The 15,427-nt window shown below is 38.8% G+C and overlaps 1 protein-coding gene across 2 annotated transcripts in view; it reads left to right on the plus strand.

The window, feature by feature from the left end:
• Positions 1 to 15,427, plus strand: part of ewsr1a (EWS RNA-binding protein 1a) — a 155,703-nt gene that overhangs the window by 56,708 nt on the left and 83,568 nt on the right. Inside the window, exon 4 of one of the 2 annotated variants that reach the window (XM_039769925.1) lies at positions 11,395 to 11,521. The exons of the other annotated variant lie outside the window; for it this stretch is intronic. Within the exon in view, the coding sequence (XP_039625859.1) occupies positions 11,395 to 11,521 (127 nt within the window). The remainder of the gene's footprint in view (positions 1 to 11,394; positions 11,522 to 15,427) is intronic. 2 annotated transcript variants of the gene reach the window in all.

A 15,427-nucleotide genomic window follows, 5' to 3' on the forward strand; every position in this document is an offset into this window, starting at 1 on the left:
TGGATGTGACTCATCCTCATCAGGAGATGACACTCCCCAACAGTCATCCTCACGGATGTTTTTTAAGGAGTCCAGTGCTGCACTAACAACCTCAGAAGCACTGCACAGATCAACTGACTGAGACTGTAGAATAGCATTTGCTGGTTTCAAGACACCAAGCACCCGCACTGGGAACTTTCCAATCTCAAAGAAGTGATGCCTCTTAATTTGGCATAGCAGGCCTGATGCCTCGGTACACAGGTCAACTGCAGCATCATCATCCTCTGTCATCTCAGATAGGATACTAAGGATTTGTTCTTGATTGTCCACAGTGCACCTTGTCACCTCATAGTGGCTTGTCCATCTGATCTCAAGCAGCCTTTTTAGACAAGGTGCATCATGTTTATTGAGCACATAGTGGTGGTGAAAAAGTTGTAGAGTGAACTAGATAGGCTAAAAATCTTTTGCACACGGCTCACTCTGCATGGCATGCACAGCCACTAAGTGCAGTTGGTGGTTGTAGCAGTGGATGTATGGGACATATCTGTCAAGCTTCTTTTGGAGCAGAGCTTGTACCCACCTCTAACCCCACTCATCACAGAAGCCCCATCATAACACTGGTTAAGTATACTGTCAGCACTGTAGCCAGCATCAGAAAGGTGTAACAGCATCTCAGAGGTGATGTACTCTGCATCAAGTTGTTACAAGTCAAGCAACCCAATAAGATGCTCCTCTGGCATGGAATTTCTGACAAACCGTATTATCACAGACACATTTTCCACATTGCACCTATCCCTGGTCCCATCACTTTTGAGGCAAAACCCTGCAGAATCAGCACTTTCATATTTTTCCTGTCCTCTCCAAGCACCATGTCAGCCAGTGTTTGGATAATTTCATTTTGGATATTCTTAGATGTGTATTTTGCATTTTTTGGGATACCCTTAGCAATGCTTGCTAGCTTCTCATCCTTCTCTAAGGTATATTCCATCAGTTTTAGAAAAATACCTGAAGCAATGTCATCATCATTACCGCTGCATCATGTCTCAAGGTTTCTGCCGTCCCAAGGAGCCCCAACTTATTTACACAGAGAAACCTTATAGCACTACCAATACTCTTGACATAGTAATGTTTTTTTTCAAGTTGTGTTTTACCAACCAACATTGAATCCACAGTCCCCCTGTGGCCTCTCTGCTTTTATGCTCAGTCCAGATGGTTGAAGCATGCACATGGTTGTGGCTGGACACATGCCTCTGTAGCCCCTTGTCTCGATCAAGTGCTGCTTTCCAGTTGTTAAAACCAGTTAAGGTAAAAACTACATCCCTCTCATTAACAGTGCTGCCATATTTCCGACAGGGAAACAGAAGCATGCCCCCACAACAGAGTACTCCAGCCATGGTCGTGTGCGGTACCAGGCAGGATTGAATGATCTTAATGTTGTACCACCAAATACACGTTTGGGGTAACTACCCAGTATTGGCTGGGATGGTGTATTACCATTTAAGTCACTGGGTAGCTGAGCGGGTTGCTTTGGGGCAGCAATTGTTGGCAGAGGTACAGGAGAAGCAGTGCCTGTTGATGCCACAGGAGTAGACATGCCAGCTGTCTCTGATGTACCAGCAGCAGCATCATTGCTACTGCTATTGGTACTGGCAGGGGCACACTTTTTAAAAGCTTGGAAAAAAGGATGCATCTCACAGCATTAACTTTCCCTTTGTGAGCTGCTGGAAGCTGAGTGGAAAGTGAATAATCTTTACTAAAATCGCTGGGATTACATCAGTATATGAAACGAGAAAACTGTTGAGTGCAGAGTTGAAGCTGAGGCTGGGCTTTGTGTTGGGTCTGACAGACAAACACTCACAGGTCCTCCAGTCAGCTCTATGCAGCAGACACAGTGGTGCTTGAGGAAAAGAGAAAGAAACACTTCTCTGCCAGACTGAAACTGTGAGAACAATGGACTAGTCCCCCATTAACTGTACAAATATAGATGTATTTTTTAGTTGTTGTTAATTATATCACGAGTCGCTATGATGTTGACGACAGAGATTTGCTGCTTCCTCAAAGCCTCCCGCTGTTGCGCAACTCATTTTGCTCTGCCCTGCCTACTTAGAAACTTGACACCGGGTCATTTGCATACTAACAGTGATTGGATGTTTAGCTGGGGGGAGGGTGAGTTGGGGATCTCTGCCGAGTGGTGTGTGAGCCTGTGCACAAAAAGAGCACGGAGGGAAAGAGCGAACAAGAGGTGAAACCAATCATCTCATTTGTGCCTTTTCCAGTGGATTTTTCAGCTACTGTAGTAAATCTTGTCCATATTCAGTTTGTGGGCAATCTATTATTTTCTTTCTCAACTTCTAAAAGTTTGATTTAAGGGGGCAGGATGTTTGTTTAAGGGGGCATTGCCCCCTCTTGCCCCAGCGTACAGCTGGCCCCGATGGTGAGGATGCAGAGAGTAAAGTTGGCAAAGGTTGGATGAGTTTAAATACTTGAAATCAATAGTACGGAGTAATAGGACTTATGGAAGTGAGGTAAAAAAGAGTTCTACAAGTAAAGGTTTGAAAGCATATATCTGTTAGCACATTTCACAATGAAAATGTACCTGTCTCGCAGATGTGCTTGGGTGATGCAAAGGTAGAGCTGCTGCTTCTCAGTGAAGAGGTTTCTTGGTTTGAGTCCCAGTTCATCCACGCATTTCAAACATCTGCCTATACATTTCCCTACAACTCATTGCAAGATAACATCCACACAGACTTGAGCAGTGAGAATTTTGTTGTGTGGTGATTTTAGCTGACTGAATGGAGGATTGGTGAGTACATTCTGCGTGCTGCTAATTGACACATTTGCAAAATAAAAGTGCTTACTGTATCACTTTGCAATTGGCGTGGTGATAAGGAACTGTGAAGAAAATTAAAGTCGCCTGGGACAAAATTTGCAGGCTTCGGGGGATTCTAGTGTTAATGCATGGCCAGTATACAAAAGGAATGTGGTATACACACTTAAAATGTCCTTAGCACATTTAAAATCATCCAAGTTTTGTTTTTTCTAGCATTCATTATTAAAATCATTTATACACTCTTTGCATATCATGCTTATATTTATTTATTCTTTCTCAATTTGCTGCACATTAAGATGTCTATTTACTTACACACTGTGTTTGGAAACCAATCAATGCACAAAAATAAACAAAGAAACTCTAATAAGAGTGAGTTAGCTGCTTTAGGTTTACACTCTGCTCTCACTTTACCGATCAGGACAAACAAACATCCAACAGCCTCTGATAATGCAAGCCTTCTGAAATACGACACAATCCAGCTCGGCTCCACACTGTGGGGTCTCTGTTTCAAGGATACTCTGAGCCATTAACAACGAGAAAGAATATTGCATGGGTGATATTATTCTGTGTAAAATGGGCACATGGCAAAAAAAACATAAGCAAGCATTCCTAGGAAAACCTGCACAGACACAAGGAAAACATAGAGACTTTACACAGAAAGCATCCAAGTTTGAACCTTCACTTCTTATTTCCAGACATTGGTGCTAATCACTGTGCCATCATACTACTACTACTACTCCTTAATAGTTCACCTGACAACTCCTGTCTAAACTATTTGAATCAATATGTGAATGTGAAGTGTCCTTCACTTTTGCATTCTATTTAGTTAGCTGCCGCACATACACACAACTAGTATTATCTATGCTCCATACACATTCAGCACTTCTAAAAGCATCACAGTGTACTCAACTTCACATACACACACACACACACCAGTAGCATTTTTTATTTTTGAAGGAAATTGCCTTCCTTGTATTTTATAATTATCAAAAGAACATTTTTCCTTAAAAGCTTGATCAGGGTTTGAAGGAAAGTGTTTTTGCAATTTTACAAACATTTTAATTAGCAAAAGAGTAGATGTTTTCATTTTACCAAATATTACACATATTCAGAACCAATATTCTGACCCAAATTACAGAGCTCTGTTAACTTGCATCCGATATTTCAAAATTTATGTGCACCATATATATTTTCAGCAAATGCTTGAATGATCAGTTTAATACCAGCATTTTTTAAGACCAAGAAATCCTAGTCACACGTAATTTCTTGCTCACAATTTTTGTTTTCAGTTGCAATAGTCACAACTGCAACACTCACACTGTTATTATACCTCAAATCGCACTTATTCCTCATTTTGCCCTGCTATCTATTTTCTGTTACAGCTGTCCCTCTTTACTCTTTTCTCTTTAATAATAATGAAATTGTTTACAAACAAAACCAAAACACAAACATTCTTATAGATATTAACACTTTTTTACATTTGTGTTTTTCACAGTACTTGTGTATTTGCATAAATGCATACCAGAATTTAACAGTCTGTTCAAACACCTTTTTGTTCTGTCAGTTTATTTAGCTGCAAGTTCAAAAGAGGGACAGATTTTTTTTTTTTTTATATTTTATTGAATTTATTAAAAGCAAGTAACATTCCATACAAGCCTGTCAAACTTGACAAAGCTACATTCACATCAATGAAATGAGAGAGACCAAGGCCAACAGCCAGAGTAAAACTTTAAGAGTTGAAAAAAAAAGGGCGACAAAATCCTTTTTCCCCCAATTTAAGTGCTTATTCTAAAATGTTATTGATCCTACAAGGTTTTAAAAAAGGTTTGAACAGATCCTCTTAAGTGAGAATTAGATTTTTTCCAATTTCAAATAGTATATAACATCAGTTCCCCAATGACTTAAGAGGTAGATTAGGATTCTTTCAGTTGAGTAAGATAAGTCTTCCTGCCAATAGTATAGTAAAGGCAATTACGATTTGTTTGTCCTTGTCCACTTTAAGCCCATCTGGGAGTTCACTAATCACAGCTGTTATTGGATTAGGAGAGATTGTGACATCAAGGCTATCTGAAAGGCATTTAAAGATTTTGGTCCAGAATGATGTTAATTTGGTGCGTGCCCAAAACATATGGCCCAATGAGGCTGGAGCTCGATTGCAACGTTTGAAACTTTTTGGACAATTTTAAATGAGACAAATGTGCTCGATAAAAGATTTTAAGTTGAGTAACTGTATGCTTTGGGCATATGGACATAGAGTGAGTTCTGTGCCTAAATGCTTTCCAGTCCTTTTCTGAAATGTTGAGTAAGACATCCTTTTCCCACTGTAATTTGGGATATTTGAAAGGAAGGGGCTTTAAAATGTTTTTATATATTATAGAAATGCTTTTTTGAGTCCTTAAGACTGATCAATATTTCTTCCGGAATAGAAGCAGGTGAGAAAAATTGGACAGATTTTGTTAGCAAAGTTTCTAATTTGAAGGTAGTGGAATAATTGTGTTGATGAAAAGTTAAATATGTAGTGTAATTGTGGGTAGGATGCAAAGACATTATCTATGTATAAATCTCTTTGTGATTTAATCCCCCGTGTTTTGCAAACATTAAAAACTGTGTACGTTTCAGAGGGTGGAAAAAGGTGGTTATCATGCAGAGGTGCCATAGATAAAAGCTCTATTTTGAAGTACTTCCTACATTGGTTCCATATTCTGAGTGAATGCAGCACAGTTGGGTTATTAGTATATGACAACTTATTTTTACTGGCATACATAGCAAGGAGTATAAAGGAGTACTGCAGGATTTTATTTCTATTGCGGACCAAGCCTGTGTGTGTTCATCTCATTGTGTCAGTGTCCAGGTTATTATAGCTTGTATATTTGCCGCCCAGTAATAATATAGCCATGCCACCTTCTGCCTTAGGTTTTTGCTTAGGGTTGCCCTTTGGATACGTGGATATTTTGAATTCCAAATAAATGAGAGAGGTTATGAGCACGTGCTGATACAGTGCATTGCCGCACCCTCCACATGACAAACCAACTCAGTATCCCAGATTAGGACCCAAGTGCAGCCATACAACGGGTGGCACCTCAGCACCACACTAGTTCAGATGGAATAGAATGAGTGTTTTTTATGGTGGCTGGAGTGCCAATTCTTCTGCCAACCCCCAGGTTTTTCCCTGCAGGTTGGAGGGCCTACATGCAGAGCTGGATGCAGATTAACGTCATACCCAGGATGGAAATAAATGGGGTTATGATTGAATCTAACTTCTTAAAAAATTTGTTAATGTATGTGGGAATGCTTTGAAATAGAAAAAGAAGCTTAGGAAGGATATTCATCTTGACAATGTTAATTCTTCCAGCTAAACTGAAATGAAAGGTAGACCATCTGTCCAAGTCTTACTTATTTTTTTCCAAGCAGACAGCAAAATTTTGTTGATAAAGAGCTTTATGTTTACTTGTGATGTTTACCCCTAGGTATTTCAACTGATTTGCAATGATAAAAGGGAAGGTGTCCAATCTAATATTGTATGCTTGAGAATTCACTGGAAAGAACACAGTTTTATTCAAATTAATTTTGAGTGCAGAAATGTTTTGAGATTCTGCAAGTGCTGTTAGGACTGCAGGCACAGCACTTTGTGGATCTGATATATAGTACCATATCATCTGCATATAGTGATTTTTCTGTTCAAGTCCTTCTCTGATAATCCCCTTTATTTCATAAGCATTTCGACAGTGAACTGCCAATGACTCAATGGTGATTGCAAAAAGCAGTGCTGACAGGGGGAATCCTTGTCTAGTACCACATTCTAGTTTAAAGTAGTCTGAAGTAATGTTGTTAATAAAAACTGAAGCTTCTGGACTGGTATACGGTAGTTTGATCCATGCACATATGTTTGGAACCAACCCAAATTTCTCCAATGTAGTGAAAAGGATGTCCCATTCAAACATATCCTGTGCTAGTCAGTTAGTAAGACTGCGACAGTGTGAGAAAAGTGAAAGAATTAAAACAGCAGGAAGATTAAAGGTGGAGTTGCTTTATTATTTTGGAAGTATCCATTGCACAGTTGTCTTTGTCCGGGTATATTTAATAGGTCATTCAGAAAAAAAGCCAATTGACAGCTTTGGACTTACCCAGAAATGAGTGATTGTCACAATATCAAGTTAGGGTTCAAATAATCTGTTGTTTTTTTTTTCTCCTCCTTTATAGCAGTACCAATATTTTAATAAAGGTGGCCTGAGCTTTGTGTCAAATCAGCAGCAAGGTAGACTGGGTCTAATTGTGTGACACAGAGTGTTACCTGACATGAGCTGTGTTAAAGTTGGGATTTTAAAGTGTTGAAATAAAAGTAAAATTAAAATGGAGTTATTTTCCAATTTGGTTTAATGAGAAGAACATAGCATTAAACAACAGTTAGGGAGTTTAGGTTAAAGACTAAATGTAGCAGAATCAGATGTGCAATATTTTTACATCACCTGAGAAGCATTAAAAAAAAAACTGCCCCGAGTATACTTGTGGCAGACCCGTAGCCCAGACCAAATCTCAAGGTGGGTCTTTGTATTTTTTGGGCATGCACTAATTCTTAATTTTAAATATAGTCAGTCCTATTGCACATTTAACAAAGCACTGATGTCAAAATAAATGAACAGTGAAGGTGCTGATATGCTAATCAATCAAGTGCTAGTTTAAAGAGATCATTTGTAATGAGAGGTTGGTGCCACATTGAGCAGCAGACAAGCTCACATCAACCGAGCAGACCTTTTGCTCAGACACCAGGCACCTGAAGTAACTGCAGAATAGCATTACACCAAGGCCTCCAAAATAATAAAAAACATCCAATAAATGCATTGCAGGCTTTAGAACGTTAAGTGAATGCTACAGACTATATTAATACACTGGACATCAGAATAGTGCATCACCAAGCCAGACAGCACTATGAATACAGCAAAAGAGACAATGTAGTGGCTGCGTTATACATGCCCGCATGCAGCTGAGCACCAAAAAGGGATCAAAATAAAAATCTGCCCCATGTGGAGCTTCCTTGGTACAACTTGGTGTAATTCCCAGGTCATCTACTTACGTTATTCAGTCTGATTCTTTTTGGCACCTTCACTCCTGCCATTTGAGAGCTGAATTATGTTACCAATAACAGGATCCTCTGATTAAATATCAGATAATTATGTAATTATGGAGTATGGGCAACCAGCAAATGTAATGCGGCGTTATTTTCTGTGCCGATTAACTAGTTCGAGTGATATGTGATCATCACTCGCTTGAATGAAAAAAATGATTTTGTTCTTTGTGACACCACATGTTTGTACAGTATGTACATTTTATGTGAAACAATATTTTTGTTTTCCTCAATAAAAAAATAACGATGGATGGTACTAACAGTCTGATTGGATGGAATGCCCCTCTAAGGCCTACCCACAGTGATGGGTCTGACTTGTGGATCAAAGAGCAATGCAGTGGGATAGAAAAATAATTGTTTTGAAGGGGTCAACCTGTTACGTTTTACAAATGGGGGAAAAAACAAGCTAAGCATTCAAAATTACGAAAAGGCAAATTATGGAAGTGACATTCAAAAACATATTTGCAAGTTACTGTAGCTTTGCATAGCATGTCTAGAGTAACTTAATGACAAAATTAACAGTGGTAGAATAAACAACCATTCTTTTTCAATAGAGTGCCAGTTTTTAACCTTTGAATCAAACCTTTTTTTAAGTAAATTTTAGAACATTAGAACAATCTACAAGAGAACAGGCTATTTAGCCCAACAAAACTCGCCAGTCCTATCCAATTAATTTTTCTAAAAAAGCATCAAGTCTAGTTTTGGAAGTCCCTAAAGTCCTACCACACTATTTGATAGCTTATTTTGTATGTCTATGGTTCTCTGTGTAAAGAAAAACTTTTTCTAGTGTTTGTGTCAAAATTGCCCTTAACAAGTTTCCAACTATTTTCCTGTGTTCTTGATGAATTCTTTTTAAAGTAACAGTCCACTGTAACAATTCCCCATATAATTTTAAACACTTCAATCAGGTCTCCTTATAATATTCTTTTGTTTCAATTGCAAAAGGCTCAGCTCTTTCAGTCTTTCCTTATGATTCTTCCCCTGTAGCCCTGGAATCAGCCTAGTCACTCTTCTCTGGGCCTTTTCTAGCACTTCTATGTAGCATGGAGCACTGTCTTTTGTAGCCTGGAGACCAAAACTGTACACAGTACTCCAGATGAGGCCTCACCAGTGTGTTATAAACCTTGGGCATAACATGTTTGTACTTGTACTCTATGCGTTGTGGTATATAGCCTAAAATTCTGTTTGCCTTCTTACTCGCTTCTGATGTCCCCTTTGACTCCTAAATCCTTCTCATAAAGGTGTACTTTTGATTTTCAGACCTCTGATTATATATTCAGACCTAACATTTTTACTTACCTACATGTAATACTTTACATTTACTGACATTACATTTTGTCTACCTGTATGCTGTCCAAGTTGGGATGGTGAAAGTAGCCAATCCGAGAGCGTACTCTACTAGAATTTAAAACTGTAACTCTCAGCAGTCCCTGCAGTGGCTCCGATTTGGTATTCTGCTGAGGGTGCAGGGGCTGTTGGTGTTAAGGGATGTCAGCGCGGCTTTTTAGTTTTTATAATTTGTTGTTTATCATTTTGTCCTGGATCATTTTGTGGTTGGCGTCTGGATTGTCTGCCATCTGCCTGTGTACATGCAGACTGTAAGTGTATTCATTGCTATCCTGCGAAGAAAGGAGCGCTCCTGAACCCTTCCACCCATCTTTACCATTTAAGGAACTACCGGTAGGACTATCTTTACATTTCCATTCAACATGCGGATCTCTGGACTGTCTATCTTCATCATTACATTTCATCCGTTGCCATTTTTCATGGACTTTATTGTGTGTGTTTTGTTTGTGCTTTGTTGTATTTAATGTATAATCGCCATAAGGGGAACAGGGGTGGTATTGTTGTTTTCATTACATTCTTTAATTGCTGTTTGAATACCAGTTTACTTTGTTTTTGTCTCTGTGAGTGTGTGCGGGTCAGGTCAAGGCTGGGTGCGTCCCTGAAATCTCCATCTTAAAAATAAATAAATTACCATCTTCTCGAAGTTGTGAATCTTAGCGGCATCGGACCGCTACAGCGTTATTCATTTCAACTTGCTGCTGACTGACTGTTGCACAGTGTCGCATCTCTAGCTAAGTGTTCTCATGTTTTCCGTTTTGTTCTTCTTAATCCTTAAACTGCCGCAACCGGCTATAGTCGTTTCCCAGTGCCATTTGCCAGCACGTAGGAGCCGAGTATATTCGACGACATACATTCATTGAATGCCACAAATGGCTATTGTCCATTCCCAGTGCAATTTACCAGCATGCTGGAGATGATCAGTCAGTGCTGTACATTCATTTAGCAGCCAGCTCATGACCACTGCTGGCCCCTGCAGCCTCACTGTCTCTGGGATTGAGCTGCTGCACTAGACTAGCCTGCCAGCGTCAGTGTTTACCTCTGTGTGCTTGCAGGCAGCCAGTTCAAGTGCAGTTGGCTTGGTGATTTACTGAATTTCATTAATAGCGTCAGTTGCACCTTGTACATATTGTTCTAGTAGTATTTTAAATAGTTTTTACAATTCATTAGCAGTGTGTAAAATGATCAGTGTTGCAGTAATTGTGATGCTATTTGCATGAAAAAAAGTGTTTCATTAAAATTTCCCTTTTTCTTTGTGAATTGTGTCATTTACTTAAATGCAGCAAAAAAGTATTTGGCGTCCAGGGATGCATTAACCCCCAAGTATGTGGCAGTTTAAGGGTTAATGCCCCAAGATGCCGTTGAAATGCTGTGCACCTTCTAAGGCTTCTGGCAATGAAACCCCACTTGCACGAATTACAGTACATATACCGGTAACATTGGTATTTTTCATTCTAGCACTGTAGGTGACTTATCAAGACAGTATTGTACAGTATACGGGTTTACCTTTACATTCTTTTTTTAGGTAATGTATTAAGCTTAGGTTGAAATGAGATTAAAGTGTTTTGGGAGCATATTTAGGGTTTAAACTATAAAAATAGGGATTTTTTTAACCACATCCATAATTCGCGGTTTTTCACAATTCGCGGGTACTGTAAGAACGTAACCCCCATGAGTTTCGAGGGTGTACTGTATTCTTATTACATATATTAAAAATTGCAGCGGCACTAGAACCCCTGTGGAACAGCACTATTAACATCTGCCAATTTTTATAAGGTTCCTTGCACTATGACCCTCTGCCTCCTGTGTCTGAACCAATTTTGCACCAATCTACAAACACCCTGAACTCCCAGTTCTTTTAGTTTGATGCCTAACCGCACGTGTAGCACCTTATTCAGTGCTTTCTGAAAGTCAAGATAAATCTCATATGTTCCACTTTGATCATATCCTTTTGTTGTTTCCTTGTAGAATTCCAGCATGTTGGCCTAAATATAGAATAAAATTGACTAAACTTTTTTTTTTTCTTTTTCCCTGAACAGCAGTATTGTTTTCCTTTTTTTCTATTTTTCTCTAATAACTCAACATCTTGCCTTAATAAGAAAATATTTTCCCTCCACAGAGCTACAGCCAGCAAGGATATGGAATCTATGGTCAATCACCAGATAGCACATATACTCCACCCCCATTGAGTGTAGCTACATATGGGCAAGGTGCATATGGTCATTCCTATTCACAGACACCTCCAGGTAAAAGTATTAATTTATACTTAAAATAAGATTGGACTTTTTTTTTGTAATTAGATTCTTTTTAAGAATATTTTAGTACTAAAGAACCGTGTTTATATTTTGAAACTTGTCCTGCAAGAGTCTGAAGAAGAAAAAAACACAAACATAACACACATGAGTGCCTTTTATTGTCCATCACCATGAGAAAAGACTACACAATATAAATGCATTTTTAGCTCTAATATGTTTTTTGAATTATTTATAAGTAGCTTTATTCCTCTAGCAGGTTATGACAGATCATTTTTTTATTGTATACGTCTTTACTGTCTACTGCTATAGAAAGCATTTTTAATGACAATAGCCTTCTATTGATTTGGTGCTGTAAAATGCAAAATATATGGAAATATATATTTTGTTGACATTTGAAATAAAAAATAGTATAGAACTTCAGAAATAACCTCAAACAGAAACGTGCCATTTTTGTGAAAATCTTAATGTACACAAGTGTAAATGTGGCATTTAAAAACTTTTGTGCACCCTTTCATTTGTAAGGTTTCAGAACTCTCTTTAGATTTAGTCTAGTCAAGAATTGTCATTAGGAATTGTCTCCTGGTGACCGTTCCAATGCCTATTAAATTATTTGTCTCTTCAGATATTGTATAATAGGCCAGGATCAAAATACCCCCAAAAAATAATGTTTTTTTTTTTGAACGATTAAGTATAAGTTCTTAAAGTGTGAAGATTGATTTTTTGAATCTCTGTCATGTTCTATTACTATTTGTAGATTTATTTTGTTTTGTTTTTGGCATCAAATCTAATTGATGTTGCTAATGTGCCTGCATTTTACTACCTTGCATAAAATGTCTGACATCATTGCCTTTGGCACTTGTGACAGATAGGTGGCGCTGTCGTGCCCTTGAACCCTCAGACCAGATGCCAGACACCAAGCAAAAGTCCAATAATTATTTTTATTGAAATAATAATGTGCACAAAGCACACTCCACTCCACTATACTCATAAATCAATACACAAATCAATAATCACTACAGTAAGCAATCCCCCAACTTCCAGACGTGTTGTTCCCATCCTCCCAACTCAGCTCAAAGCTCTGGTGTTTCTCTTAGTCTTTTATAGTCCTTGACCCGGAAGTGGTTCTGATCCCTCAGTCCATGTGATTACCCCGCACTTCCGGGTCTGGTGAAAACTCTTCTTCTTCTTTAGCCCGGAAGTTCTTTATTTCTTCCATCCTCGTGACTGTGATGTACTTCCGGGCTGTTTGGAAAATACTCCTTGTTCCTCCCTGCAGCATCCTCTAGTGGCCCCCATGGTATCCAGCAGGGCTGTGTATAAAAACTCCATTGTCCAGGATTCCCTGCTGGCCTTCGGGGCACCTCCATGCTACAGGGAGGGCTTCATCTGGCGGCCTGGGGGTATTGGCCAGGATGAACCACCGGCCATATGCCACACACTTTAAATCAAATGTGTGGACTTACTACAGCTTCACACAACTAGTCTGTAAAGAACAACTGGATAACTGCAAAGCCGTATGTAAGCTGTGCAACTCGGAATTTAAGAACTGTTATAACATGACAAATTTGAGAAATAATTTGTTCTGCCATTACCCAGAAACATAATTTCGGTCTGCATCCAAATGAGAAGAGTCTAAACAATCTACACAGGAGACTGCATTTAGCTCCAAGCTTCCATTCAATTCGCCTCATGCCCAAAAAACGCCAGAATCTGTAGCAGCTTTTATCTGTATAAACATGAGACCCCCTACCATTGTTGCAAGCAATGGCTTTTGACACGATACAGGTTTTTGAACTGTGGCATGCAATTCCAACCAGAAAGCAAATGAGTGAAGTTGCTGTACCAAGGCTTTATGAATATCTTAAGCAAACCATTGCCATGTCTCTCAGGTCTGCAGAGTGAGTAGCTGGACATCCATGGCAGCAGACTTCTACTTCACAATCACATGTCACTACAATAAAAATGACTGGGCAGCTGTGGCGGATGTGTTGCAGACAAGCACACTGCGTGCCAGACACTCTGGGAGCAACCTTGCTCCTATGTGCAGAGCTGTTGAGATGGCTTGCTGTTGTTTCAAACACCTTTGTAGCATTTCCTTTCATTATTTCATCACGTGGCTGCGTTAATCACAAGTTTGTGTGTTGGCAAGTCCAATAAATGTTGCTTCTCTTTAAGCATGTGGCTAGCTATACTGCTACAGTGGAAAAAGATACAATGTGCCTCACTTGGTCGAGCTAGAAGTCAGTTTTTGAAATTTTAGAGAGCAGCATCTGAAACCAAAGTGACCGTATGCCCAAAGCAGCCTAGTTGAAGTAGCTTAATAAGATGTACTGCATAGGTCATATTAGTGGCGCTGCCAGTTACAATGGCTAGTTCTTTGTCTTTTAGGTTCCAGTCATCCAACAGACATCAGCTCGGGTCGTCATTTTAAAACGCTTACTTTTTGCCTGAGGAGGAACTATGAGGACACATTTTCGAGACTGGTTAACATGACTGCTATACATGATCAACTGAAGATATGTATAATTCTAGAAAGACATGAATCTTCCTGCCGTATCTTTAATTTTGACTAATGCAAGATTAGTTTAAATATAGGGGAATACAATTGGCTAACAGTTTAGTTCAAGGGTGTCTACATGGAGATTCATATCGCACAAATAGGTTACTCAATAAAATAATTTAAGAAGCAATATTGAGATATAGATGTTATATAAATTAGATGCCCTTGCTTTGCATTTAAACAAGGAACCCCCACCATAATGTGTGGAATCTGATGTGGTGATATGTTTGTTTAAATTTTGGTGAATTTTGAATGAACGCAGTGCTATGAAAATTGTGTGTGTGTGGTACCTCAAAGAAAACAAGGTGAATAACATTTATTTCTATTATAAAAAATAATCTTACTTCAGAAGATCACATCTCGTCGCGAGACAGAGAGACACTTCAGAGAGGCAGAGACACTTTCACTTCCCGGGACACGGTCAAGTCACGTCATACTGACAGTCATTGGAAGCATGTTCCTGTGAGACAGTGACCTAGGCAAGGAAAGTAATAATCAGCACAGAACAAGTGGAATTGAAAACCTTGCAGGTCCAAACGGGGTCAGAAATAAAAGACAAAGGGCAAAAGACACAGTAGAACTTCATAAAGATTTAGAAAAATGTTGGCCATACACATGCAAAGCGGGTTACAGATTATGAAAGCAGTGGAATTCGAAAGGCTCAGAAAAAATAAAGAGTACAAATCGCATTTGCGCAAACAAATGGAAATTATTACTAGGTGAAATAACAGAACAGCAAAAAGAGATTGAATATATGGACATAGGTGATATGTTGGAAGTATGTAGATATTGTAAGGCATTAAAGTTTAAGTTAGAGACTTGTAGATCGTCTAATTTGTGTTGCCATCAGGGAAAGGTACTGCTGCTTCCCAATGAAGAGGCGTTTCCACAAGAATTAAAACATTTGTTGCTTGGCGAAAGTGAAATCCACAAACACTACAGGCAAAATATACACGTCTACAATAACCTTTTCATGTTAGCATCATTCAGTGCACAAAACTTTGATTCACACGATAATGGACCATACGCTATTCGAATCTTTGCTCCCGCAACAATTACAGCTACAACAAGTTTAATTTCGTAAATAACCACAATTTGGTGAGGTGTATCTTTATGATCACGGAGAAGCGATGCAACATAGAGTCAAAAGAGTTAAACGATCTGACGTAATAGAAATTATACAGTCACTAATGGATACAAATCCATACGTCCGAAAGTATCGCACTTTACATGAAATTTATCAGCAAAACACGGACAAAGAAATTTTCTTGGATTTCTATATGAATCCGAAAGACCATAGTTGCATTTATAATAAAACCACATGTGACGAATTGTCA

Source organism: Polypterus senegalus, chromosome 11, assembly GCF_016835505.1.
Source record: "Polypterus senegalus isolate Bchr_013 chromosome 11, ASM1683550v1, whole genome shotgun sequence".
Classification (NCBI taxonomy): domain Eukaryota; kingdom Metazoa; phylum Chordata; class Cladistia; order Polypteriformes; family Polypteridae; genus Polypterus; species Polypterus senegalus.